The 24,424-nt window shown below is 49.7% G+C and overlaps 1 protein-coding gene across 1 annotated transcript in view; it reads right to left on the bottom strand.

Annotated features, from left to right (window-relative positions):
* The window catches only part of LOC102825131 (putative IQ motif and ankyrin repeat domain-containing protein LOC642574-like), a 30,938-nt gene extending 9,646 nt beyond the window's left edge, over window positions 1–21,292 (bottom strand). Inside the window, exons 1-6 of the mRNA XM_006830872.1 lie at window positions 21,109–21,292; window positions 20,666–20,755; window positions 20,180–20,257; window positions 7,938–8,071; window positions 7,423–7,591; window positions 6,898–7,372 (exon numbers count right to left, since the gene is read on the bottom strand). Of these exons, the coding sequence (XP_006830935.1) occupies window positions 6,898–7,372; window positions 7,423–7,591; window positions 7,938–8,071; window positions 20,180–20,257; window positions 20,666–20,755; window positions 21,109–21,292 (1,130 nt within the window). The remainder of the gene's footprint in view (window positions 1–6,897; window positions 7,373–7,422; window positions 7,592–7,937; window positions 8,072–20,179; window positions 20,258–20,665; window positions 20,756–21,108) is intronic.
* Between the last annotated feature and the right edge of the window lie 3,132 nt (window positions 21,293–24,424).

Raw genomic sequence — 24,424 nt, 5'->3', positions numbered from 1 at the left:
TCTCTTCAATTCTACTCCTATGTCCTTTCAGTGTACTGTCCATTTCTGATATTCTATTATTAATCATTTGGACCTCTTTCTGTAGGTTTTTAATTGTTTCCAATGCTGTATCTATCTTATTTGATTGTTCCTGTAGCACTGGACTGACTTCTGTAGCACCTGACTTCTTCTGTATTTTCCCCAACTCCATTTTATAGTGTTTATATATATATATAATATTCATTTTTCTGATTTCCCTTTTTAGGCATTTCCAAAGCCTGCCCATCTTCCAGTATGAAGTGTAGATCTACTTCCAGTTTATTTGTCCCAGTCACTTTATCTCATTTCTGGACATGTGCTGATGTGGTCATCTGTTTCTGGTTTTTTGGGCATATTCAGGAGCCTTAATACTTCGATGGGTGTGCATTTTGGTATTTTTATGGTTTCTGATTGCCTCCAGGTAGATGTGATTAGGAGATGGGCTTCCCTTTTCACTCTTCTTCCTGAGAAATTTCAAGATGCCACTTTTGGTTATTATGACATAACTCACGATTTAATTTTCGGCCTATTTCCTTTTCAGTCTGCCTGTCTTGCTCCACAAGTCTGCTTGTTCAGGTCTTTTTCCTAGTGATAAACAGTTCAGGCTGTGGCCGTTTTGCACTGCCGTTCGGTTTGAAGTGGAAACTGTCACTTAAAATTTTTAGGAGATCTATGTGCATGCATAGTAGAACCCTCTGGAGTGGGGGTGGGGTGTCCACTCACTCCAGCACCCCTTCATCACCAGAATGGAAGTGTGCAGACATCGAGAGACCAATGAGCAGATACAAAAAAAAAAAGCAATGTCCACACCTTTATCTCCGCAGTTCTGTCAGGTGTCCATCGCTGCTCTGATCCTTCCCCCACTTGGTATCACCCAAGATGGCAGCTCCGGGAACAGCTGAGCATCTTGGATTAGAAAGCACTGGATTTCTTGCTTCTGCTACAAATTCCTCTAGCTGTAAGCCTTCCAACTTTCTAAATATTCCTTTACGTGTGGTTCAGAGTTCTGGCACCATCCCCTGAGCGTGCTTGGTCTGGTATTCGGTGTTGTTGCTGATAGAGCACCTCATTGCACGTCTTCCCGATCCGCCATCTTGTTTGTTCTCTCTCAAATCTCTTCTTGAGATGGTCTCTAAATTCAGGTAGGTTATACTCAAGCTCATACTTGGGCTCTCAGGCTTGTTTTGTAGTTTATCTTGTTACTATAATTTTGGGAAAGTTTGGGAGACGTAGTTTGTTTTTGTTTTAACTTTTTTTGTGTGAATTGGGTGAAGGTTTACAGAGCAGATCCATTTTCCATTCAACAACTCATACACATTTTGTTTAACTTCATTAATTGTAATCCCCACAAGGAAACATCACTCCTCCTACTTCTTCCTCCTCTCCTAACCCTGCTCTCCTTGGGTTGGTTGTTCTGAGGCGTGTCTACCTCTCTACTGTTACTGCTCTCTTTATGTTGTTTTTAGGTGCCATGGGGTCAGTTTGGATGCATAGCAGCCTTATGCAGAACGAAAAACACAGAATGAAACCCTGCCCAGTCCTGCACCATCCTTACAGTTGCTGTTACACTTGACCCCATTGCTGCTGCCACTGTGCCCATGCACCTCATTGAGAGGTCTTCTTCTTTTTCGATGACCCTCCGCTTTACCACTTTACCACCAATGCTTGGTTGTTCAAACCCACTAGCTGCTCCTTGGAAACCCTATACACAGTCGCTCTGAGTTAGAACTGACTTGATGGCCCTTAACAACAACAGCATTTATTGGTCCAGTTGTGAGGATTTTTGTTTTGTTTATGTTGAGGTACAATCCATACTGAAGGCTATGGTCTTTAATCTTCATCAGTAAGTATTTTTAATTTTAATCTTCACCAGCAAGCAAGGTTGTAGCATCTGCATATTGCAGGTTACTAATGAGTCTTCCTCCAGTCCTGATGCCATGCTCTTCTTCATATAATCCAGCCTCATAGATGATTTGCTCAGCATACAGGATGAATAAGGTGAAAGAATACAACCCTGATGCAGACCATTTGGCATCCCCTTGTTCCATTTGAAGGACTGTCTCTGGTCTCTGTACAGGTTCCTCATGAGCACAATGAAGTGTCCTGGAAGTCCCATTCTTCACGATGTATGTTCCTTACAGACCCGTCTATTATTTGGCTGAGAACTGAGCCATGGGATGAGTTCACTTCCCACCTGGAAGGATGGCAGGTGTTCCATCAGTGTTCCATCCGTCTCGGGTTTTCCATCCATCTCAGGTGTTCCATCTGCCTCCAGCCTGCAGGAAGCCTGGTATTGTTTATGATTCTGAGTTTCGTTCACCGTACTTTCCCACTCTGTCCAGGACCTTCCAATGTGATCACTTCCAGAGCAGGAGTGGTGTTAACTGGGCACCATCTAGTTGTCCTGCTCTCAGCATTGTGAATTTGTTTACTTTTCTTCAGCTTCCACTGGAACTTGCATATGAGCAATTGATGGTCTGGTTTGCAGATGTCCCCTGGCTTTGTTCTAATGATATTCATTATTCTATTGTTTCTTTCCACAGACATAGTTGATTTGATTCCTGTGTATTCTATTGGACAAGACTTGTTGTTGGTAATAAGTGCCATCAAGTGAGTTCCAACTCAATGACCCTGTACAATGTTTCCAAGGACCAGCTGGTGGGTTTAAACTGTCAACCTTGTGGTTCAAACCGACCTTGCAATCCAGTGTATTATCATGCAGCGCCACACCAGTTGCCATTTATGTTGTTGGAAAGGAATGTCTGACGAGTAAGTCATTAGTCTTATAAAATGATATCACGCAATGGTGTCATTTTGGTCACAGGCCATATGGTTCAACTACCAATGCTTCCTTTTGTTTCCAACTTTTACGTTTCAATTACCAATCATTTTCAATGCATCTTTGATCAGTTTCTGAAATCTTCCATTTCTTCATTTTTGACCTTAGGGATTTTTGTGTAAATTTGAATAATAGTCATACTAACTGGTCTTCCTTATAGGTATGGGGATATTACCCTATGACAGATAGCATTCCAGTTCAAGCTAGATCTTGAAATGTTCTGTTTGATGAGGATTGCGACATCATTCCTCTTCAATTGGTCATTTACGGCATGGCAGACCACATGATTGTCTGACTCAGAATGTCCAGCAATCAGTCCAGTTCAGCTCATGGATGCCTAGGGTACCCAGCCATGCATTCCTTTCCATTTCTGACAACTTCCAGTAGTACTAGATTCATACTTTGACATTTCACATCCCAATTATTAATGGATGTTTGCAATTGTTCTCATTTTGAGTTGTGCATCACGTCCGTCAATGAAGGTCCCAAGAGCGTTCCTCCATGCACAGCATTCAGAGTGACTCTACCTTGAGGAGGCAGCTCTTCCCCTCGTGTATTTTGAGTGTTTCCAACCTGAGGGCTCATCTTCCAGGACTACATCATACAATGCTCGGCCGATAGCCATAAGGTTTTCACTGACCAACTCTGAGATGTAAACTACCAGTTTTCTCTTCTAGTCTGTCTCATCTGGACGCTCCACTGAAACACGTCCACCACAAGTGACCCGAATGGTATTTGAAACACTAACAGCTCAGTGTTCGGCCTCAGGGCAATGCCACAGTACAACAGAGCTGCTGAATTCATGAATAAGCGTATGAATTTTGTCCTTGCTTTGGATTGGGTCTGAAGGACTATATGCTCAGAGCGAGGGTGACCCAAAGCTAGACAGACTTCCACAGAGATGATAGTTCAGCTTAAAATCACCTCAACTCCTGAATTTGGTGGGGTGCTTGCAGACTGTTAGTGTTATCTCCTTCAGCAGGGTGCATGGCGAAAGCACCTTGGTGAAGGAGATAATGCTTTTCTAGGACTCAAGTTATTTCTACAAATAAAACATCTGGAATTGGGAGACAGGGGATAACACAAATGAAAACCAACAGAAACCACAGGTTATAGAAGCAGACCCATAAGGGATCCCTACATTACAGTGAGCAGCTATGGACTTTAAAATAACTACATTTCCTTTACCCAAAGAGACAGAAAACTACACTGAGATTTCTGTCAGAGAGCTAGGATGTGGTTTTTTATTTTTTGTTTTTTGTTTTTAAAAGCCACATTTAATTCTGGATATGAAAAATAAAATAACCAATATTAAGAAAAAGTATATGGCATTAGCAATACATTAGATAAAGCTGGAGAGAGAATTAATAAACTGGAAGATGGGTCAGAAGAAACAGTAACAATAAAACCAAGACAAAGGGATGGAAAATACAGGAGAATAAAAGACTGTGGCAATTATAAGTGTGATCAAATAGTTGTTATCCCTCCACTATTAAAATAGGATTATACTTGCTGATCAACATAAGGTGGATGTTATTTGCTGTCGAGTTGGCTCTGACTCATAGAGAACCCGTGCACAACCCAATAAAACCCTGCCCGGTCCCGCGCCAGCCTCACAATTATTGCTACACTTGAGCCCATGGCTGCTGCCCTGTGTCAATCCATCTTGTTGGGGGTCTTCCTCTTTTTCACTGACCCTAACTTTACCAAACATGATGTCCTTTTCCAGGAACTGGTCCCTCTTGATAACATATCTGAAGTATGAGAGACAAAGTCTGGCCATCCTGGTTTCTAAGGAACATTCTGGCTGTACTTGCTCCAACACAGATTTGTTTCTTCTTCTGGTAGTTGATGGTACTTCTAATATTCTTCTCCAGCACAATAACTCAACTACATCAATTCTTCTACAGTCTTCCTTATTCACTGTCCAACTTTCACATGCATATAAGGCTATTTAAAATACCATAGTTTGGGTCAGGTGCACCTTAGTCCTCAAACTGACATCTTTGCTCTTGAACACTTTAAAGAGGTTTTGTGCAGCAGATTTGCCTGATGTAATACATCATTTGATTTTTTGACTGCTGCTTCCGTGAGAGTTGATTGTGGATCCAAGCAAAATTAAGTCTTTCACAACTTCAATCTTTTCTCCATTTATCATGATATTATTTAATAAGTAAATAAATACAGTTCTGAGGACTTTTGCTTTCTTAATATTGAGGTGCAATCCATACTGAAGGCTGTGCTCTTTGATCTTTATCAGTAAGTATTTTAAGTCTTCTTCACTTTTAGCAAGCAAGGTTGTATCATCTGCATATCACAGTTTGTCGATGAGTCTCCTTCTTCATATTAATCCAGCTTCTTGAACTAGTTAGCATGCACACTGAACAAGCATGGTGAAAGTATACAATTCTGACACACCCCTTCCTTTCCTGATTTTAAACCTCTGTGTAACCCTTTGTTCTGTTTGAACGACTGCCGCTTGGTCTAGGTACTAATCCCTCAGGAGAACAGTTCAGTGTTCTGGGTTACCCATTCTTTGCCACGTTATCCGGGGCTTGTCATGAACCACACAGTTGAATGCCTTTGCGTGGTCGGTAAAACACAAGCACATATCTTTCAGATAGTCTATGTTTTCAGCCAAGATCCATCTGAGGTCAGCAATGATAGCCCTCATTCCATGTCCCTTTCTGAACCCAGCATGCATTTCGGGCAGCTAATGTACTGCTGTAACCACTTTTGAACTATCGTCAGCAAAATTTTATTTATATGTAATATTGATATTGTTCAATGTTTCCATATTCTGTTGGGTCCCCTTTCTTTAGAATGGGCACAAACAAAGATCTCTTCCAGTCATCTGATCAGCTAGCTATCACATCTGTCTCCTCTCTCCCGAGGCTTTCTGGAATGCTCTCACCTGTGCCTGTCCTCCTGCCTCAAAGTTGCTTTCTCTCCCCCTCTCTTGCTGGCATCCCTCCTGCAAACCTTGGAGGACGTCACTCCGTCACTCCGCCTGAGTCCCCCCCACCTTTATACACCCTCTCTTTGCATGCTTCAGTGCAACTACATGCCCATGACCCCAATCTTGAAAGACACTGGACCCTGGCAGCTAAGTCCCCTTCAATGTCCCTGTGGCTGACCACTCTCATCCTCAGATGGCTGCAGAGCTTCCTCAACACCCCACGACGTCCCACCAGCAGCTTCCCCAGCTTCCACTCCTTCTCTGTACCCCTCTTTCTGCTGCAGCGCAGCATGGCTGGTTAAGAGGGGGTTCCCCCAGCACCCTACCACTTGACCTGCATAGGGGTCCAGGCCTTTGTCCTCCCTAGCCTTACTGTCCTTTGAGTGGGGCAAGAGCAGATGCAGCCAGAAGCCCTTTCAAGACCGTCTGTCCATTTAGGAGCCTACCCAAAGGTTCTGAACATGAAAAAACTGGGAGTTCTGCAGGGGTGACCCCCAGGAGAGGACAGACGCAGGGCAGGGAACCAAATCCTCAGGGTTACAGGTTTGGGTGGGCTACTGTGGTGGGGAGATACACAATGACCAAGATGGGAGCGGGTGGGGACCCCATTCATTTGATAGATGATTAAGGAAGGGCCCCACACACACTTCGGTCACCCTAGCCTGACAGAATCTAACCCACTGCCTCCTGCCTCCTCCCGCCTCCCTTGTGGCCAGACCCCCTGCCTCCAGCCTGGCCCAGGGTGCTCAAAACACCTACTGCCACCCCCCTGCCATTTCTAGCAGTCTCTGAGCAGGGAGAAGCTGCCACTTGCGTGGTCCCACAGGTCTTGGGCAGGTGGTGAGGGCCAGGTGGGTTCCTTGTGCAGCCCTCCCACCACCAGGAGCTGAGGGCCAGTCCTGAGAGGGCCAGTCTACGCTTCCGTGAAGGAAGGATTAAGGAGTCCCATAAACATGAGGAAGGTGCCCAGACAGTTCCATTACAACGGGGTGACAAGGAGAACCTGGTGGTACAGGGTTATGGAAGCACAGAGGCCGGCACTCCACGAAGGGCATATGCCCCCCAGCCTGGCTGCCCCCACCGGCCCCACTGCCCTGCCACCTGCTCTGGGGTGCTCCCGTCGTCCGCGTAGATCCGGGGGTCAGCTCCCAACTTCAACAGAACCTCCACAGCCGCCAGGTGGCCCCCAAAGGCCGCTCGGTACAGTGGGGTCCGGCCAAAAGCACCCTGCAGGAGGGACACCTCAGCAGGAGCCCCCCCCCAAAGCCTCCGCCGCCCAGGGACGCCGTCACCCACTTTGCTATTGGGGTTGGCGCCCTGCTCCGCCAGCATCTGGATGGTCTGCGGCTGCCCACCCGCGGCCGCCTCCGACAGCGGCGTGTTCCCGCTGCTGTCCTCGGACTCCACCAGGTCCATGCGCCTCTGCAGCCGCCGCGCCTGGCCGCCTTCGTCGTGGCCCACGCCCTCGCGCGTCAGCAGGTCCTCCGCCTCCGTGCAGGCCGACCGACGGTCAGCAACCGGTCCGCGGGGGTCCCCCACTCCCCTGGATCCCACACCTGCCACCCCACCAGGACCCTGCGACCCCCGCCCCCTCCTGCCGCCTCACCGACCTCCTTTAGCACGGCCTGGATGTCGGCCACGTTGCCGTCGAAGGCCGCCTCCAGCAGGCGATGGCGACGCTGCAGCTCCTCCCGGCGTCTGCGCTGCGCCGCCTCCTCTTCCTCGCGCTGCTGCCGAGCCGCCTCCTGTTCCCGGCGCACCAGGGCCAGGAAGGCCTGCGAGGGCAGGGGTCTGGGAGCCGGCCGACCCGACCCGACCCACAGCCCAGGCCGCCCACCCGAGGTCCACTTTCACCTCTCCATGGGTTCTGTCAGCCTCCCAGCCCTGAGATCTCTGTGGCCTGGTCCCAAGGCCATTGCCCTCCAGCCCCAAAGTCTCTGTCCCTCAGTCTTGAGGCCACGTCCCCAGCCCCCAGCTCACCACCCTCCAAGGCCCCAAGGTCTGTGCACCCCCAGCCTCAAGGTGTTTGTTCCCTAGCCTGAGGTCAGGAACTTCGCCCACCCTCAGGTCATGGCCTCTCCACTCCCACCCCAATTTCGGGTCTCCTCCACTGAGCCTCACCTCTGTCTGCAGCTTCTCCATCTCCTCCAGGTATTCCTGCTTCTCCCACTGGCGGCGTGCCAGCTCGCGCCTCGCCAGGAGCCCCCGGAAGGCGCACTGGATGGACGTGGCCGCGCGGTCCTCGGTGGTGGGCTCTGAGGTGGAGGTGGGGAGGCTTCCTGAGGCAGCCAGTCGCCCCTCAAACCACCATTCATGAGTGTCCACGCTGAGATAGGCCCTCCCCACACCAACAAAAGGACCAAGAATGTCCATAAAACCCACAAACGAACGCTTGCTTACCAAGGGCAGAGACAGAGGGTCCAGGTCTCATAGCAAATCTATGCGCCCACCCTGACACAGCTGGACCCCAAAGGCCCAATGAAGGCCTTGGTGGGGACTCCAGGGAGAGATGCACATAATGGCCCAGAGTAAGTGGGGAAGCCACATAGACCCACAAGGCCCCCTCCCAGAAGGGCGCTCTGTGTCTAGCTCCAGGTCATCCAGAGGCCCAACCTAGGAGAAGGTGGCACGCACAGCCCCCCTGAGGGCTAGGAAGAGGGTCTCCGTCGACTTGGCCACCCATGCTGGTCTCAGGGGCTGAGCAGGAGTCCAGTCGTTCAGTCTGCAGAGGACATGCAGAGGTTCTGGCAGCAGCCATGCCAGCCAGTCAGGCACACCTCACAACCTCCTGAGGCCTCAGTGTCCCTCCATCTACAAAGGGGCAGTTCTGGGCACTTTGAACAGTCCGGTAACAGCCCTTGTAACTCACAGCTCAACAGCTCAGAGAAGAGGAGAGAGCTAGCCCGAGCTGGCCACCTTCCTCAGGCTCACACACACACACACACACACACACACACACACACGTTGTGGGGGACAACTGGCAGCTAAGGAACAGTGAGGAGTCCACGTGACAAGAAGGCATGCAGTCCAGCCAGGTCTCCACAAGCACACGAAGCCATGGATGGACTTGATAAAAGCCTAAGTCCAGTGAAACGAGATGGACAAGATAACAGAACGTGGTAAAGAAGGGGGTCATCAAAGACAAGGAGACCCAGTTCAAACCAACTCAGTGCTACAGACCCACCCAATCAACAAAGCAGGCGCAGCAAAGCCAGCCGGGGTAGTGTTCACGACAGGGAAGATGCAGATTTGTGATAACCACAGGTAAGACGCAACACCTGAGCGTGAAAGCAGGCAGAGACACGAAGGTAGGACAAAGCCAACATAGAACCACATAGGGTTACCAGCAGTGGAATGAGTGTCCACTCTAGGGGCAGTGGGCTAGGATAATGACGGGGGAATGGTTTGGAAGGGATAGGGATACTGGGTGCACAACAGAGGGACTTAAATGCCTCTCAACTGGACATGGAGAAATGGTTGGGATGTAGATGGGAGACCTGTGGGTTAATGCATCCGTCTGCTTGTCGGCACTTAACAACAACACCTTTTGTTATATATATTTTCACCACCACAACATTTATAAAAAGTGTTTTAAATGACTAATTAGTGTCCCAAGGAGCTCTGGTTAGCATAGTGGGTATGAGCGTCAGGCTGCTAACTTAAAAGGTTAGCTGTTCGAAACTACCAGCCATTCAACCCGAGAAAGATGAGGCTTTGGAAACCCTACACAGGGTCACTATGAGTCGGAAGCGACTCCAACAGCACATTACCACCACCAATTAGTGTCCCTGGGGTACAGAGATTCTGACAATGGGTAAGGGGGAGCAACTTAGAGATAAAATACAGAAATCTTTCCTGAAATGGAGGCATGGGGCAATGAGCCCTTGTCTGGATTCTTTGAAAAAACAACTTGATAAGTTTTCCCCTTCAACCCTGCAGAGTTACTTTTGCCCTCATTTTCTAATACCCAGGGTGTGATACTTTTGTCTAGATTGATTGACATTTCTTGAGTAAACTGTTAACAAAATGTGTTTTGAGACTCTGTCAGTCTGTCTGTCTGGTCTTGGGCTGGGCTTGCCCCGTGAATGGCATACACCTTGCAGGGATTAGTCAAATTGGACCATGCAAATGAAGTGTCTTTAGTCTGCTATGCAAATGAAGTATCTGTGGCCTGTTGCGAGGAGAGCTTGGCCTTGAAATTGACCAGGAGTTCATGCATATGTGCAGCCAGACCCACAGAAGCAGGAAGGAGAGAAGATGCAGAGAGAAAGGAGGCAAGGAACCTCTTCAGAAGTCGATGAGTCGATGACGACAGAAGTCTGGCTCAAGAGAAGGCCTGTCCTCTGGGGGCCTAGAGGTTGCTGCACGTCTGAGAGGGGCATTTGTGGCAGAGAAAAGGGCCTGTTTGGTTGCAAGGCCAAGGGAAGCTGAGAGAGGTCCTACGCTAAGAAGGGAGACTTCACCTACATACGTCCTGATCCTGATCCTGAGCTGGACTACTTAACCAAACCAGTAAAACTCTAAGTGTAGTCTGCGTGACTATTGCACTGCGTCATCAAACCCACAGACAAGTGGAGAGTGAGGACCGTGGGAGGGACAGCTGGCATCAGAATTGGTAACAAGGTTGGAAAGAGGGCTGATCTTGACCTGCATGATCCCTCCTGAAGCCAGGCGGGCTCTGATGCTACTAGCGAGTGCTACCATTGTTTCACAGGAGTTTGAAGTGAACCTTGAGACAAAAAGGACAAGAAATACACCAGGGTGTACATCGAAAACAAAATAACAGGGAATAGAAGCAAATACTGTATAGTGGTGATGAATAGAGGGGATTGTAATCATTGCAATGATACGAAATACAATAGGATGAGTGCAAAACTGATGTTCTCCCATGTAGACTATCACTCAATGTAAAATAAAAACAAACAAACAAAAAAAGATCACATGCAGGAGATTTGCCCAGTGTCGTTTGATGTCTGGACTCTTACTTTCATGGATATTGATTGCAGGTCCAAATAAAATGAAACACTAGGCAACTTTAAAAAAGAAATACACCAGGAAAATTAGGACACGAAACAACTAGCATTAAGCCAATCCTCGTCATGTTGTTGAACCTCAAAAAAGCTATTAGACACCAGTATGGATTGGACTGCGTCCCCCCAAAGTATGTGTCAACTTGCCTGGATCATGTGGCTTGGCAGTTGTGTAATAATGTAGTCATTCCTCATCATGCTATCAGCCAATCAGCTGTAAGTGAATGGGGGTGGGATGCAACACCCTGAGTCAGGCCCCAGCCCAGATCTGAGGTAAGGGGAATTTCCCTGGGGTGTGGCTTGCACCACCTCACAAGAGAGAAAAGGAGAGAGACACCTGACTACTGCCAAGAAAGAAGGGTGGGGACAGAGCCTGGCGTGGTCTGAGAGGACCTCCGGAGCTGAAGGAGACAAGGCCTTTCCTCCCCTAGAGCTGACAGAGAGAGCCTTCCCTTAGAACTCGGAACTCACGCTTCGAACCTCTGAAGCTGTAAAAGAATACTCTTCTGTTTGTTACAGCTATCCGCTGGTGATCTTTCTGTTAAAACAGCACTAGATAACTAAGCCAGAATCCAAGTAGAAAAAGTAAATTACCTACCAGCAAAAACAAAACAAACCCGGGCATGTTGTAAGACGTTACAGCAGCAAACCCGTGCCAACAAAGTTCTGAGGGGGACTATGGAGCTCAAAAAGTGGTGATGGGCAGATCTGCTTCCAGCTATGGCAGTCAGAGGCTGAGAGTCAACCCAACCTTCCCAATGAGAGAAGAAAAAATATACAGAGGAAAGCTAGTTCTAAAACACGGGTCTGAAGGCTTCGGAAAGCTATGCAGGAGAGAAGGACAGTGGGGCCAAGAAGAGGGAACTGTGCTGTTACGGGTGAATTGTGTCTACCAGAAGTTACACTGAAACCCTACTCTTGTGCCCAGAAATGTGACCCTGCTTGGAGAGAAAAGGTCTGCAGTGCCGTGTTACGAGGTCATGCCTGAGCAGGGTAGGTCGGAAGCCCAATCCGGTCTGGGTGGGGGTTTCTAAGAAGAGCAGAGCAGACACAGAGACACACACAGGAGAGACCACATATGAGGAAACTTCTGTCAACAAGCTATGCTGACGGGAACCAATGGTCTGATCTGGACACTAGTCTCTGGCGCTCTGAGGCCCTAGGCCAGCACTGGGCAACTAAAACAGTGGGTTTTGCCTAGAGTTGGTCGCCAATTTTGAGAGCAAAATTATTGGCTAAGCAACTGAGTAGGTAGGGCTCCTGCAGATCACAGAAGAAAAGGTACCAACACTGAAATCCACAGCGTAGGTGAACGTCTTCGTCCTCCAGGGTTGCTAAACAGTAGTGCCAGAAGTGGGGGACTTTGAGAAACTCACTCTCAGTTTAGGGTGCTAGCAGTCTGAATTCGGGGAAGGGCCTTCTGTTCCTTGGAGAGCTCTGTGTGTCTTGGCACCACTCCACCACTGGGCTCGGCCACTCACTGCAGGGACCCTGAGACCACTCCTGGTTCTTCTTTAGCGATAATAAGCTACTTCTCCTTTTAGTTCTTGTAAGAGTTCTGGTGTTGTGCTGTAGGATGAGCACTGAACTGCTAACCACAAGGTCAATGGTTCAAACCCACCAGCCAGCTGCTCCTCAGAAACCCTATATAGAATCACTATAAGTCGGAACCAACTTGACGGCACTTAACAACAACTTACATTAAATAGTATTCACTACTTATCTAAAGGAGCTCTGGTAGCGTAGTGGTTACGAATCGGGCTGCGAACCTTAAGGCCAACAGTTCGAAACTACCAGCTGCTCCGCGGGAGAAAGATGAGGCGTTCTGCTCCCGTAAAGATTTACAGCCTCGGAAACCCTGTACAGGGTCGCTATGGGTCAGAACCGACTCGACGGCACTTAACAACAACAACAACTTATCTAAAATTCCAATTATGTGGCTGTTCATTTTTCTGGCAGCCCTATTTGGGTGGGAATCCTAAATGACTACATCCTTCAAGAAAGAAAGCATTCTTCATTGAACTGATGCCCAGCCTCAAATCATTTCAATCCTTGATTGGGTGATTTAGACTAGGACTGTCTCTAACCTAGCTGCCTGCCAGAAACGAATTGACTATTCCCTGGAGGGTGATGATGTTGTCCAGATCCCAAGCATACTTTCCACATTTTCATATGTAATGTGCAGTCCCCAAAGAACAATTACACAAATGGAGAAACCTGAGAAAGAAGAGACATAAAGGTCACTGAAACAGACCCTGAGACCCAATAATGGGTTTCTTAGACATTAATTGAAATAATAATGATTAATATAGTCAAGGAATTTAAAGGGAGCATTCTAAAGTTTGAGCAGAGAACTAGAAACTAAAAAAATCACAAGGAAAGTCTAAAAGGTATATATATATAAATGGAAAGTAAGCACTGAGTTTAACATTTAACAGCACAATAGATAGAGAGCCACGAATGTGGGTCTTTTCCAAATGGTAGGCCAGGGAGAGCGTCTTTCAGATTTTTTGACAAGTGAGCACCTCCAACGCCACATCAGTTTGTTGAGACATTTCTAGTTGCATTCTGTCAATTCTTGGTGCACTGGTTTTTGCCAATGCCTCCAGTGCACCTGGGACTTCTTCCTTTGGTACCATTGGTTGTTGATCATATGCTACCTCTTGATATGGCTGAGAATTGACCAGTTCTTTTTGATGCAGTGACTGTGCATCCTTCCATCTTCTTTTGATGTTTCCTGCATCATTCAATACTTTGCCCATGGAATCCTTCAATATTGGCAAACCAAGGCTTGAATTTTTCTTCAGTTCTTTCAGCTTGAGGAATGCTGAGTGCATTCTTTCCTTCTGGTTTCTAGCTCTGGATCTTTGCACATTCCCTTTTAACACTTGACTTTGTCTTCTCCAGCTGCCCTTTGAAATTTTCTGTTCAGCCCTTTTACTTCAGTATTTCTTCTAGTCACTTTTACTTCTCTACTTTCAAGAGTAAATTTCAGAGTCTCTTCTGATATCCATTTGGTCTTTTCTTTCTTTTTAATGACCTTTTTTTCTTGCTTTCTTCCTGTATGGTGTTCTTGATGTTATCTTATAGCTCTTCTGGTTTCGAGCATTAGTGTCTAATATGTCAAATTTGTTCTTGATATGTCTCTAAATTCAGGTGGGATACGTTCAAGAGCATATTCTGAGTCTCATGAACTTGTTTTCATTTTCTTCAGCTCCAGCGTGAACTTGCATATGAGCAGGTGATGGTCTGTTCCACGGTCGGCCCCTGACCTTGCTTTGGCTGATGACACTGAGCTTCCCCATCGTCTCTTCCCACAGATGGAGTCATTTTGTTTCCTGTCGGTTTCATCTGGTGAGGCCCATATGTATAATCACCTTCGTTATTGTTGAAAAAAGGTATTTGCAACTAATAAGTTGTCAGTCTTGCAAAATTCTATCATGTGATTTCCAGCATCATTTCTATCACCAAGGCTACATTTTCTGTTCCTTTCTTTTGTTTCCAGCTTTCACATTCCAATCACCAGCAATTATCACTGCATCTTGACTGTGCGTTTGATCAATTTCAGACTGAAGAAGTTGATTGAATTCTTCAGTTTCATCATCACTGGCTTTTGTGCGTGTGATTAGTGAATTCCTTGTTGTCATTGTTGTTGAGTGCGGTTGTGTGGTTCCTAATCATAGCAACACTGTATAGGGTCTCCGGGCAGTGGCTGGTGGGTTTGAACCACTGACAGTTAGCAATCCAGTGCTTACCCTACAGCACCACACAAATTACCCAAGAAGCATTGGAATTAAGATGGCTCTCGCGGTGCTGTTTTGTTGACTATGATGCCATTCCTCTTTAGTTTGTCATTTCTGGCATCGAATAGTAAACCGTATGGTTTGTCTGACTCAAGAGTCAGTACCTGTCCATTCCAGCTGAGTAAAACCTAGATATCAATCTTTATGCGTTTCATTTCATTTGTGATCACTTCCAATGTTCCTAGATTCATACTTCGTACATTCCATGTTCAGATTATTAATGGATGTTTACAGCTGCTGCTCTTCTCTCTTTTTTTCCTTTTCTTTTTAGTTTCCAAGGTGTATTTTATTGGTATAAAACCAAAATGAGGAGATACAATTCCCTAGTTTGCCAGTTGGCAATACAGAACGTGGTGGGGGAAAAAAGAAGGGGGAAGGGTTCCTCTTATAATTTCTTTCATGAAGAAAAAGATGTTTCACTTATAAGGTAATAAAACACTGATTAGTTTTAGCAATTTATCTGAATGAGCAACTTTCAGAGTACCAAGCCAGAAATAATTTTTATCAAGTAAAACGTCTCATTGTTTTATGATGACTTTTGAAAAAACTGAGTAGAGAAAGCTTTCTTAAACCACAAACCATCTGTGTATTTTCTTACTTTACTAGAGGAGAAAGAAGTCTTCCTGCCTCTGCTAGCAGACCACCTAACACTGCAGAGAAGTGTCTGGAATGTCTTCAGTCTCCACCCCGTTGCTGAGGTCTCGTGGTCTTCTTCTGCAGGAAGGTCGGGGGAGTCCCCCACCCCCACCCCACCAGCAGCAGCTTCGGAGCGAGTTGCCTGCCACAGAACCAAAGTCGGTTTGCTGTGTCTGATGCCAAACAAAGCTCTTGACTCTTGTTTTCTGTTCGGTTACATACAGGGTCTTTCACATTCTATATTGAAAAGCACCCCCATGTGATCTTTAGAGCATCAAAGCTACAAAACAGATACATCTACAATTATTTTTGTTTGCGATACACAATAGTACTCCAGATCCCCAAGTGTCATTCTTATTGTATAGCTACGAAACCCATCATCATCCTCTGCCTTGTTACATTGCCTCAGGACTAAATTCCCAGGTACAGTCCATCACACCCAATTGCTCCAGTTCCAAAGAAACCAAATAAGGGAATATTAGGAAGAAACTTTCTGAATGCATCAGACCCAACTTGCCCTTAGCACTACAGAAAAGCCCCTGTCCACACATGCAAACATGAAGCCATGTTCTGGAATGTTGGCAGCTTTCAGGCGCTGCACCACAGCCTCTGTGTTGCTAAGGGACCAGGACCACTGACTGCAGATAACTGATGGCCTCCACCTTACGGCAATTGTAGGCAAATGCCAGGACCACACAAAGCTCCGGGTTCTCTCTAAAAGACCTACTTCAGTGAGTTGGTGTCTTTCTCATGTTGCTTTCATTGAATCCTTAATAAAATGAAAGGACTGTATTTTTATTCCTTCAGTTTGAGGGAATAAAAGGGCAAAACCAGGTTCTCCAATTTCCATTTCCAATGGTGGACCACTGCCTCAGCCCACCGGAATCCCTGCACTTCCTGGGATAACAATCCCGAGGACTTAGCACTGTTTGGGAAATCACTTCTCAAGGACTAATGTTGACCATGACACTCTTCCAGACTAATTCAGACCAAGTTTCTGAATCAGCCCTGTAGAGAACTATCTGGGGTAAGATGCGGGCATTCTCAAGCTCCTCCCTAGTAGGCGGACCACGCAATGACCCCCAGGTGGCTGGCCTCTAGCCAGGCCCACAACAATCCAGGTCTCACTCCAATGGGCTCACAATACCCTGTGGACACACTCCCTCCCTCAGCAGTAGATACCAGCGACCCCAACGCCTCACTGCAGCTAGGTCACTCAACACAGGGTCTGCGCAGGAGAAGGCATGGCCGTCCCCACCACTGCCCACTAACTCCACTGCTCACCAACCCGCCAGGGGCAAGTGGCCACCCTGCTGCGTCTTCTGATTTTGAGTTATGCCCATCAGCAAATGAAGGTCGCAGAAACCTTACTCTACCATGTCATTAAGGTCAGCTCAGGAGGAGGCAGCTCTTCCCCAGTGGGATTTTAAGTTCCTTCTAGCCTGAGGGGCTACTCTTCCAGCAGCGTATGAGACCATCTGTCATAAGTGGCTGACATTCCGCGTCTGTCTTAGTCTGGAGGCTCCACTAGAACCTGTCCACCAGAAGTGACCCTGCTGGCATCTCAAATACCGATGGCATGGCTTTCAGCACTGCAACCACACACAAGCCAACACAAATAACAAACTGACAGGTGAAGGGTGGCAAAAGGTCAAATTAAACCATTGTCATTGTTGTGGTCGAGTCAGTTCCAACCCATAGTGACCCTGCATAGGGTTTCCAAGGAGCGGCTGGTGAGCTTGAGCCAGTGACCTTGAGGTCCAAACTGACCTCGCAGTCCAGCACATTAACCTGCAGTACCACACTAGGACTCCAAAATAAAATAATAGTGTGTACTAAATCATTTTAGTTTTAGGGAGTCCTGATGTGGCGCTCACTATAGGATAATCCCAAGGTAGGTAGTTCAAACCCACCAGCTTCTCCTTGGAAACCCTATACAGGATCGTTAGGAAAGGAAGCTGAATCAATGGGATTTAATAATAACCAACTATATATGTATGGACTCCTAGTGTGGTACTGGTTCAGGCTCACCAGCTGCTCCTTGTAAACCCTATACAGGGTCGTTATGTGTCGGAATTGACTCAACAGCACTTAACAACAACTATATACATATATAATCTCAACTCGGAAACCCTGTACAGGGTCGCTATGGGTCGGGCCTGACTCGATGGCACTTAATAACAACAACAACAACAACATCAACAATATATGTCTATCAAGACAATAAGTCCTTAAAGTGCTCTCAAGTTTTTGCAATTCAGGAAAATGGACAGTTAGACTTAAAGAATTCAAGAATATTTTGCCAATTCTAGGGTAGCTCTGGAGTCCTGATGCGGTGCTGTAAGGTCAGCACTGGACTGCCAACCACAAGGTCAGCAGTTCAAACCCACTAGTCACTCTTTGGAAACCCTATACAGGATCTCGATGAGTCAGAACTGACTCAATACCACAAAAACAACAAACACTAGGGTACCTCTGGAAGTTCTGATGGGATGCTGTAGGATGTGCAATGGACTGCCAACCACAAGGTTAGCTGTTCAAATCCACCAGCTGCTCCTCGGAAACCCTGTACAGGGTGACTGTGAGATAGGTACTTCACAACAACAACAAGGACAACTCACGATCGACATGTTCTAAGGCACCTCCAATGCTTTACACCTGTGTAAGCCCTTGTTGGGGGGGGGGGGAATGTGTAAATGCTTCCAGCCAATAGAACAGGTCAAAGTCATAGACCCCCATGAGTGTAAGTCCCATCCTAGTCAACTGGCTCTCCTGTTGGTCCTGAGGAAAGACCACATGACAAGGAACTGTGGGTAGTTTCTATGACAGAAGAGTAGCCTCTAGCCAACAGCCAGTGAAAAGATAAGGAAATGAAGTTTGCCAAGAATGTGAATCAATTGGGAAGAGAATTCTTCCCTAGTCAAGTTTCCATACGAGTCTACAGTCCCAGGCAACACCTTGAGCACAGCCTGTAAATCTCTATAAGTAGCCTAGGTTGTAGCCAGATCCCCACCATACAGACACTACTGTGAGGTCGAGATGCACGTCAGATCCCATACAGACACTGTGAGGTCGTGATGTGCGTCAGATCCTCACCATACAGACACTGTGAGGTCGTGATGTGCGTTGTTTAAATTAATACATTTGTGGCAACTTGTTACACAGCAATAGAAAATACAAATCTATATCTGCTACTAGTAGGGCGCTGTGGGTTAATGCACCAGACCGCAAAGCCGTTTGAACTGCAAGATTGGTGGTTCAAGCTCACCAGCTGCTCCTCGGAAACCCTATCCAGGGTCGCTGTGGGTCAGAACTGACTTGACAGCACTTCACAACAACAACAACTAGTAGGATTCAAGGCAACAGTAGTGAGGTTGGCCCAGGATCAGGCAGTGTTTCCTTCTGCTGTGCATAAGGTCGCTATGAGTCAGTATCGACTCTATGGCACCTAACAACAACATTGAAGAATTGATGCCTTTGGATTTTGGTGTTGGCAAAAAATATTAAATGTACCATGGACTGCCAGAAGAAGAAACTAATTTGTTTTGTGAGAAGTACGGCAGAATGTGCCGTAGGAGGACAGCAAGATGTCATCTCACAGACGACAGAGAAGAAAAGCCCAGTGTGATGAGCGACAGAACGGTTGCGGCAGGGGTTCCAACACAGACATGACCATGAGGCCGGCGCCCGACTGGCCTGTGTTCAGATCTGTCGTGCACGGGGTCCCAATGAGTTGGAACGGACTCGATGTCAAGTAAGAACAATATCTCCAAAAAGAAGGCCAAGTTTCTAAGAAACTCCAGGAGACTGAAACAGGACCAGACCCGACACGTTGGTTGGAACGCAGTCTTCCCTGTTTTCAAGTATTCCCTCTCACTTGTATCTAGGATTCAGTAGAATTTAAGGATCCACATGGAGGATGGAGAAGAAATACTTACTACAACTACACAGTACTGTAAACTTTGGGAAAGCATTCACACAGAACCAAGATTACAACACCTCAGATTGTAGCATACACTCTTTCAACAGTGTGTTTTGTTTGTTTGAACTTTCTGAAAACAGCTTAATGTGAATCAAAAGCAGCTCCTGAGTAACTGCAGTACACACCGTCATTTAAAATACATACATTTCTGTGTATTCTCAACTTTGCAAAACTCAAAATGCTAAGGGATCAGTTTGGATACAGATAGGGAGACTGGTATCTACCATAATGAATGTAATCAATGTCAGTGAACTGTACATGTAAGAAATGCTGAATTGTTTTGTTTTATATCTAAATATATATATATATATATTATCACACAAGCATGGTGGCTCCACATGATAAGCACTGGACTGCGAATTAACCACAAGGTCTGCAGTTCGATCCCACCAGTCGCTCCACAGGAGAAAGATGAGGCTTTCTGCTCCTGCAAAGATTTAAAAGCCTCGGAACCCCTATATAAGGTTGCTATGTGTCAGAACCGACTCGAAGACATGTAACATCAACACATATTACCACAGTTTTAATAAATGGCTATGATCAATTTACCAGTATCATATAACATGTTGTTGTTGTTGTTAAGTGCCATCGAGTCGGTTCCGACCCATAGCGACCCTGTACAGGGTTTCCGAGGGTGTAAATCCTTACGGGAGTAGAAAGCCTCATCGTTCTCCCGCGGAGCAGCTGGTAGTTTCGAACCGCTGACCTTAAGGTTCACAGCCCGATTTGTAACCACTACGCTACCAGAGCTCCGTGCTGGAGGATAGGACCCTATAAAAGAGGGATTTTTAATTTGGGGTGTGCTGCTAAATTCGAAGTTGCTGGAACACTCGGTAGGAGACTCTTTGGTGAATATGCGATTTGGAGCACAGAGAAAAATGTGTGCAGATATGAGAATTGAGTACACGAGACCTCGATCGAAGCTCGCGGTGGAGTGAGAAGACAGGGCCTGGGGCCGAGGCCGAAGGAAGGCAAAGCCCAGCCTGGAGGCTGAGGATCGCAGCGAGGTCAGGCTGACGGGCCCTGGGGCAGTCGGCTCCCTTGCCGGTCACAAGAGGGCGCCACCGCAAGGCAGGAACCACACGGTGTCCTACGCGGATCAATCGCTACCGAGGGTGAGAGGCGTGGAGGGGACCCGTGCGGGAGGGGGGCAGAATTGGGGCACCGGGTCCTCCAGCCCAGGGCCGCCCTCAAACCTACTTTCGCACGGAAAGCGGGAGTAAGCAGGAGCGGTGAGCTAGGAGGTACCCAAACCGCCCCGCCCACCCTCCAGAAGGGCACGCCCCCCACCTTCACGCAGGACACACCCCCGAGCCAGGGGCCGGTCTGCTCACCAACCCAGGCACAAACGTGTCCCAGCCCCGCCCCTGGAGAGGAGAGTGGGGTCCCGGGCCTCACCTCTGGGGGCGTTGGGGCCCACGGGCGGCGTGGGCTCCCTTGTCTCCTGGCCTGTCTTCCTGGGTGGTCGGCAGTCCTTGGCTGGCTTGCCTTAGGGGAGAGGTGTTCAGTTAGTCTGGTCAGAGGTGAACCCACGCTCCCCCATTCTCAGGAGGTGTTTATGGGGCCCAGGGAGGGCTGCGCGTCCTGGGCATTAACGAGCCTCCGGAGCGGCACCACGCGACACCTTTAACGAGCAGCGCTAAGCGTCCGTCTACTGCAAACACCACCGCCTGGGGACCCCGCAGTCCCTGCCCCTCCTGCTGCCGGCCCCACCCCTGTACCCTACCTAGCTCTTGGAGCGTCCGGCCCGCTCCCCTCCCCAGGCTTCTGTGCACCCCCTACCCCCGCCCACTCTCCAAGAGTCCCGTTGTTCCACCATCTCGTCTTCAAGCCTCTGAGACCAAGGTCTGGACGAGCCGGGTGCAACGGGGTGGGGCGCTGGGTGGGGCTGGCCGAGTAAACCAGTCGGGCCAGTGCCGAACAGCTGCCGCCCCGGTTCCTGGGCCCTGGGCGTGGGGGTGAGTCAACCTCCCCCGGGCTGGGGAAACGCTGGAGCTTCACTTCCCACAGGAAGCCAGCCACCATCTCGGCTGGCCAGTGGCCCCTGCCCCTCCACCACCAGCACCACCACCACGACACACACACACCCCCAGGTCAGCCCCCGAAGACCCAGACAGTGCACGGGCCCAGCTCAGCCAGTGCCTGCAATTGCAGCTGCGTCTAGAGTTTCCCCGCAGGTCCCCTGAGCAAAGAACGTTGCATGGGCCTTTGCAGTCCAGTTCCCTGCCTCCAGGCCACATGCAGCCCCCAGCCCTATGAGGGTGCTGGCCGGCCCAGTCTGCAATGGGACCTGAGCAGGGCTGTGTAGGGTTCTCGGTGTGTGCTGGGTCTCCCGGTCCCGTGACTGTGAGGACCTGGGTGTAGACAGTCACTGTGGCAGGGCCGGCCTGGTGGCCTGGAGTTTAAGTTTCCCGCGAGCAGGGTGGGGCAGGGGCGGGCGCCCGCCTGGGCAGGAGCAGACAAGCCCCGTGCCCCATCGTGGGTACCGCCGCTCTCGGCTGCGAGAGCCGCCTCCAGTTTCTCCCAGCCTCCTTCCCAGTCTGGCCAGCGGGGCCTGTGGCCCGTAAATGCCGCCGCCCCGTCAGCATGTTAGTCAGCCTGCTCTGCTGGGATCACCGCGCCTGAAGTTCTATAAACCCCTGCGTGGCCCAGCCGGCAGAGTGGGGCCCCGCCAGGCCCACAGGCAGAACTGAGCCGGCGCGATACTACCAGGCAGGCCAGGGGCAGAGCTGCCCGCGGGGCCAGCTGACCTCCACCAGGCAGACCGATGAGCTGGGCCCTGGGGGAGCAGACACTCGGTAGCAGAGGCAGCCAGCCAGGGCCATGTCTGGGAAGCGAGGGCGATCTCGTAGAGCCCGAGCCAGGAGGGCAGGCAGGGAAACAAGGGGAGCCAGGCAGCAGGGACCCGAGGCGCAACCCCCACCCCCTGCTGCAGGGGGCCCTGGGGAGGCGGCGGGGGTGGACCCCGCAGGACACGTGACCAGCAGCCAGCCGGCTCACCAGGGCCACCGCAAGGTGGCTAGTCCAGAGCGGCCACAGGCATCCAGGAGGCCAATGCAGGCCGCTGTGCCAGGGTCTGAGCTGGCATTAATCCCCGCTTCAGCCATGGAGTACTGCGGGGATGAGGGCCTGATGCCAGGCCTGGGCCCGGAGCTGCTCAGACTCCACGAGGTGCAGCTGTGTCTGGCTCAGGAACAGCTGCTGCTGGAGGACCGGAGGCGGCAGATCCAGCTGCAGATGCAGCAGTGGCAGGAGGAGCAGCTGTGGTTGCAGCAGCTGCAGGAGGAGCAGCTGTGGTTGCAACAGCTGCAGGAGGCACAGGCCTGGGTGCAGGTGGAGGGGTTGGAGTTGGCCATGGCCTTGGAGCAGCTTCGCAGCGAGGGCCTGGAGGAAGCGCAGACCCCTGGCCAGGTAAGGCCTGCAGGCGGCATGGGACAGTACTTGGCGTGTGGGGTCATAGTGGCCCTGGGGATGTCTGTGATGGTCCACTGGACTGCGCCCTACGTCCAGGCTGCCATGGGAGGTGCCCACTACCCAGAGTGCAGCAAAGACTGCCCACCAGAAAGCTCATGGAGGGCTGGAATCAGCTGGGTGCTCTGAATGTGCCCACGGAGTGTGTGTGTTCAGGACATTGAGGACCTGGGTGTCCTGGGCCAGCCAGTAGGGCAGTTAGCTGCAAGGGCTACCCAAGGCATGACTGGGTGGACAGAGGCCAAAGGCAGCAGGGCTGGGCACATGCCCCCCACGGCTCTGGGCTGCTTCCTGTTTATTGGAATGTGTGTGCCTGGCAGCCTGAGACTGGAGAGGCGGTATGCGACGCTTGTACCCTATTATCCTCATTCCTGGACGACTGCTGGCCTCAGACGCGGCTGGGGCTATTTTGGGGACCTAGGGTTAACTCCCACTTGCCATAAATGAAAGAAAACAGCCACCACCCTCCCACTGGACCCTGTGAAGCAGGAGCCCTGTGGACTAGCAATGGGGGAGGGGGGGACACAGGGAGGTGTGGTCTCTATGCCCCATTAGCAGACACAGACCCCCTGCAGGCAGGCGTAGGAGCTGGACGGTCCTCTGATGTGCATTCTAACAGAGAAGGGGTGAAAACTGGGGGCGGGCTGGGGCTAGGCAGCAGATGGTCTCTTTCCTGAGCTTACTGCTCAGCCTGGACGTGATGATGGAGAGGGTGACCTGAGGGAGAAGCAACAAGCAAGGGAAAGCCGTGCATGGCCCATGTGGAGCAGGCAGAGTGAGACTGCTGCTTCAGAACACACGCTTGGACCACAGTGGCCCCTTACGTCCAGCCCTGCTCTCTGCCATCTTCGTGTGTGCTACAGCTGTGCATCTTGGAGCAGTGATCCCTGGCTCCCATGCAGCCCAAAGGGCTACATGGTACAAGGTCACAGTCTAGAAGGGACATCAGAGCTCAAAACCTGGTCTATAACACCTGACCCCAACCCATCATCCTAGAAGACCATTCTAAAGGGAAGGGCCTCCTCAGAGGGTCCTGGGTAGCTACAGAGAGGCTCTCCCGGGTCAGTGTTTGAATGGGGGTCCCATAGAGGGTGGAGGGTGCACTCACCGGCAGTGGGTCTTGGCTTGCTTGCGAGAACCAACTTCTGCCCCTTCCCTGGTACAGCTCTGGGCACCCCCTTCTTACTGCTCATCCTCCTGGGAGTAGGTAGGAAAGGCCAGAGACGGGTGCTCAGGTTGCTGAGGGCCAAGCAGCAAGAAATGGCCAGTGGCCAGTCCATCCATCAGGGTTTAGTGTCTGGTACCCATCCCTGCCCTACACTAGACTCCCAGCATGCACATCGTCCTAGCACACACATCAGACTGTTCCCACTGCTGAAGCCTCCAGCCCACCAGAGGCACTGACATACTGCCCCCTCCTCCCCCGGCCTGGTCTCTAGTCCTGGCGTGGGCACTTGTGCCCTCCCTAGTGCCGCAGCTAACCCACACTTCACTTCCCACAAGGCGCTGGATGGCCAGGTGTTCTCAGCACCCAGCTGCCAGTGGTGTGTGTGTCACTAACAGAAAATCAGATCACTGGGGCCAGAGGTGGAAGGCAATGGAAAGTGACTCAAGATGGACAGAGAGGTTTAAGAGATGCCTTGGACAGGCAGGATGAGCAGGGAAGGAACAGGGTGCTGGTGGGGG

This window comes from Chrysochloris asiatica, unplaced genomic scaffold, assembly GCF_000296735.1.
Source record: "Chrysochloris asiatica unplaced genomic scaffold, ChrAsi1.0 scaffold00001, whole genome shotgun sequence".
NCBI classification, from domain to species: domain Eukaryota; kingdom Metazoa; phylum Chordata; class Mammalia; order Afrosoricida; family Chrysochloridae; genus Chrysochloris; species Chrysochloris asiatica.
This window is presented reverse-complemented; position numbering and strand designations above follow the sequence as displayed.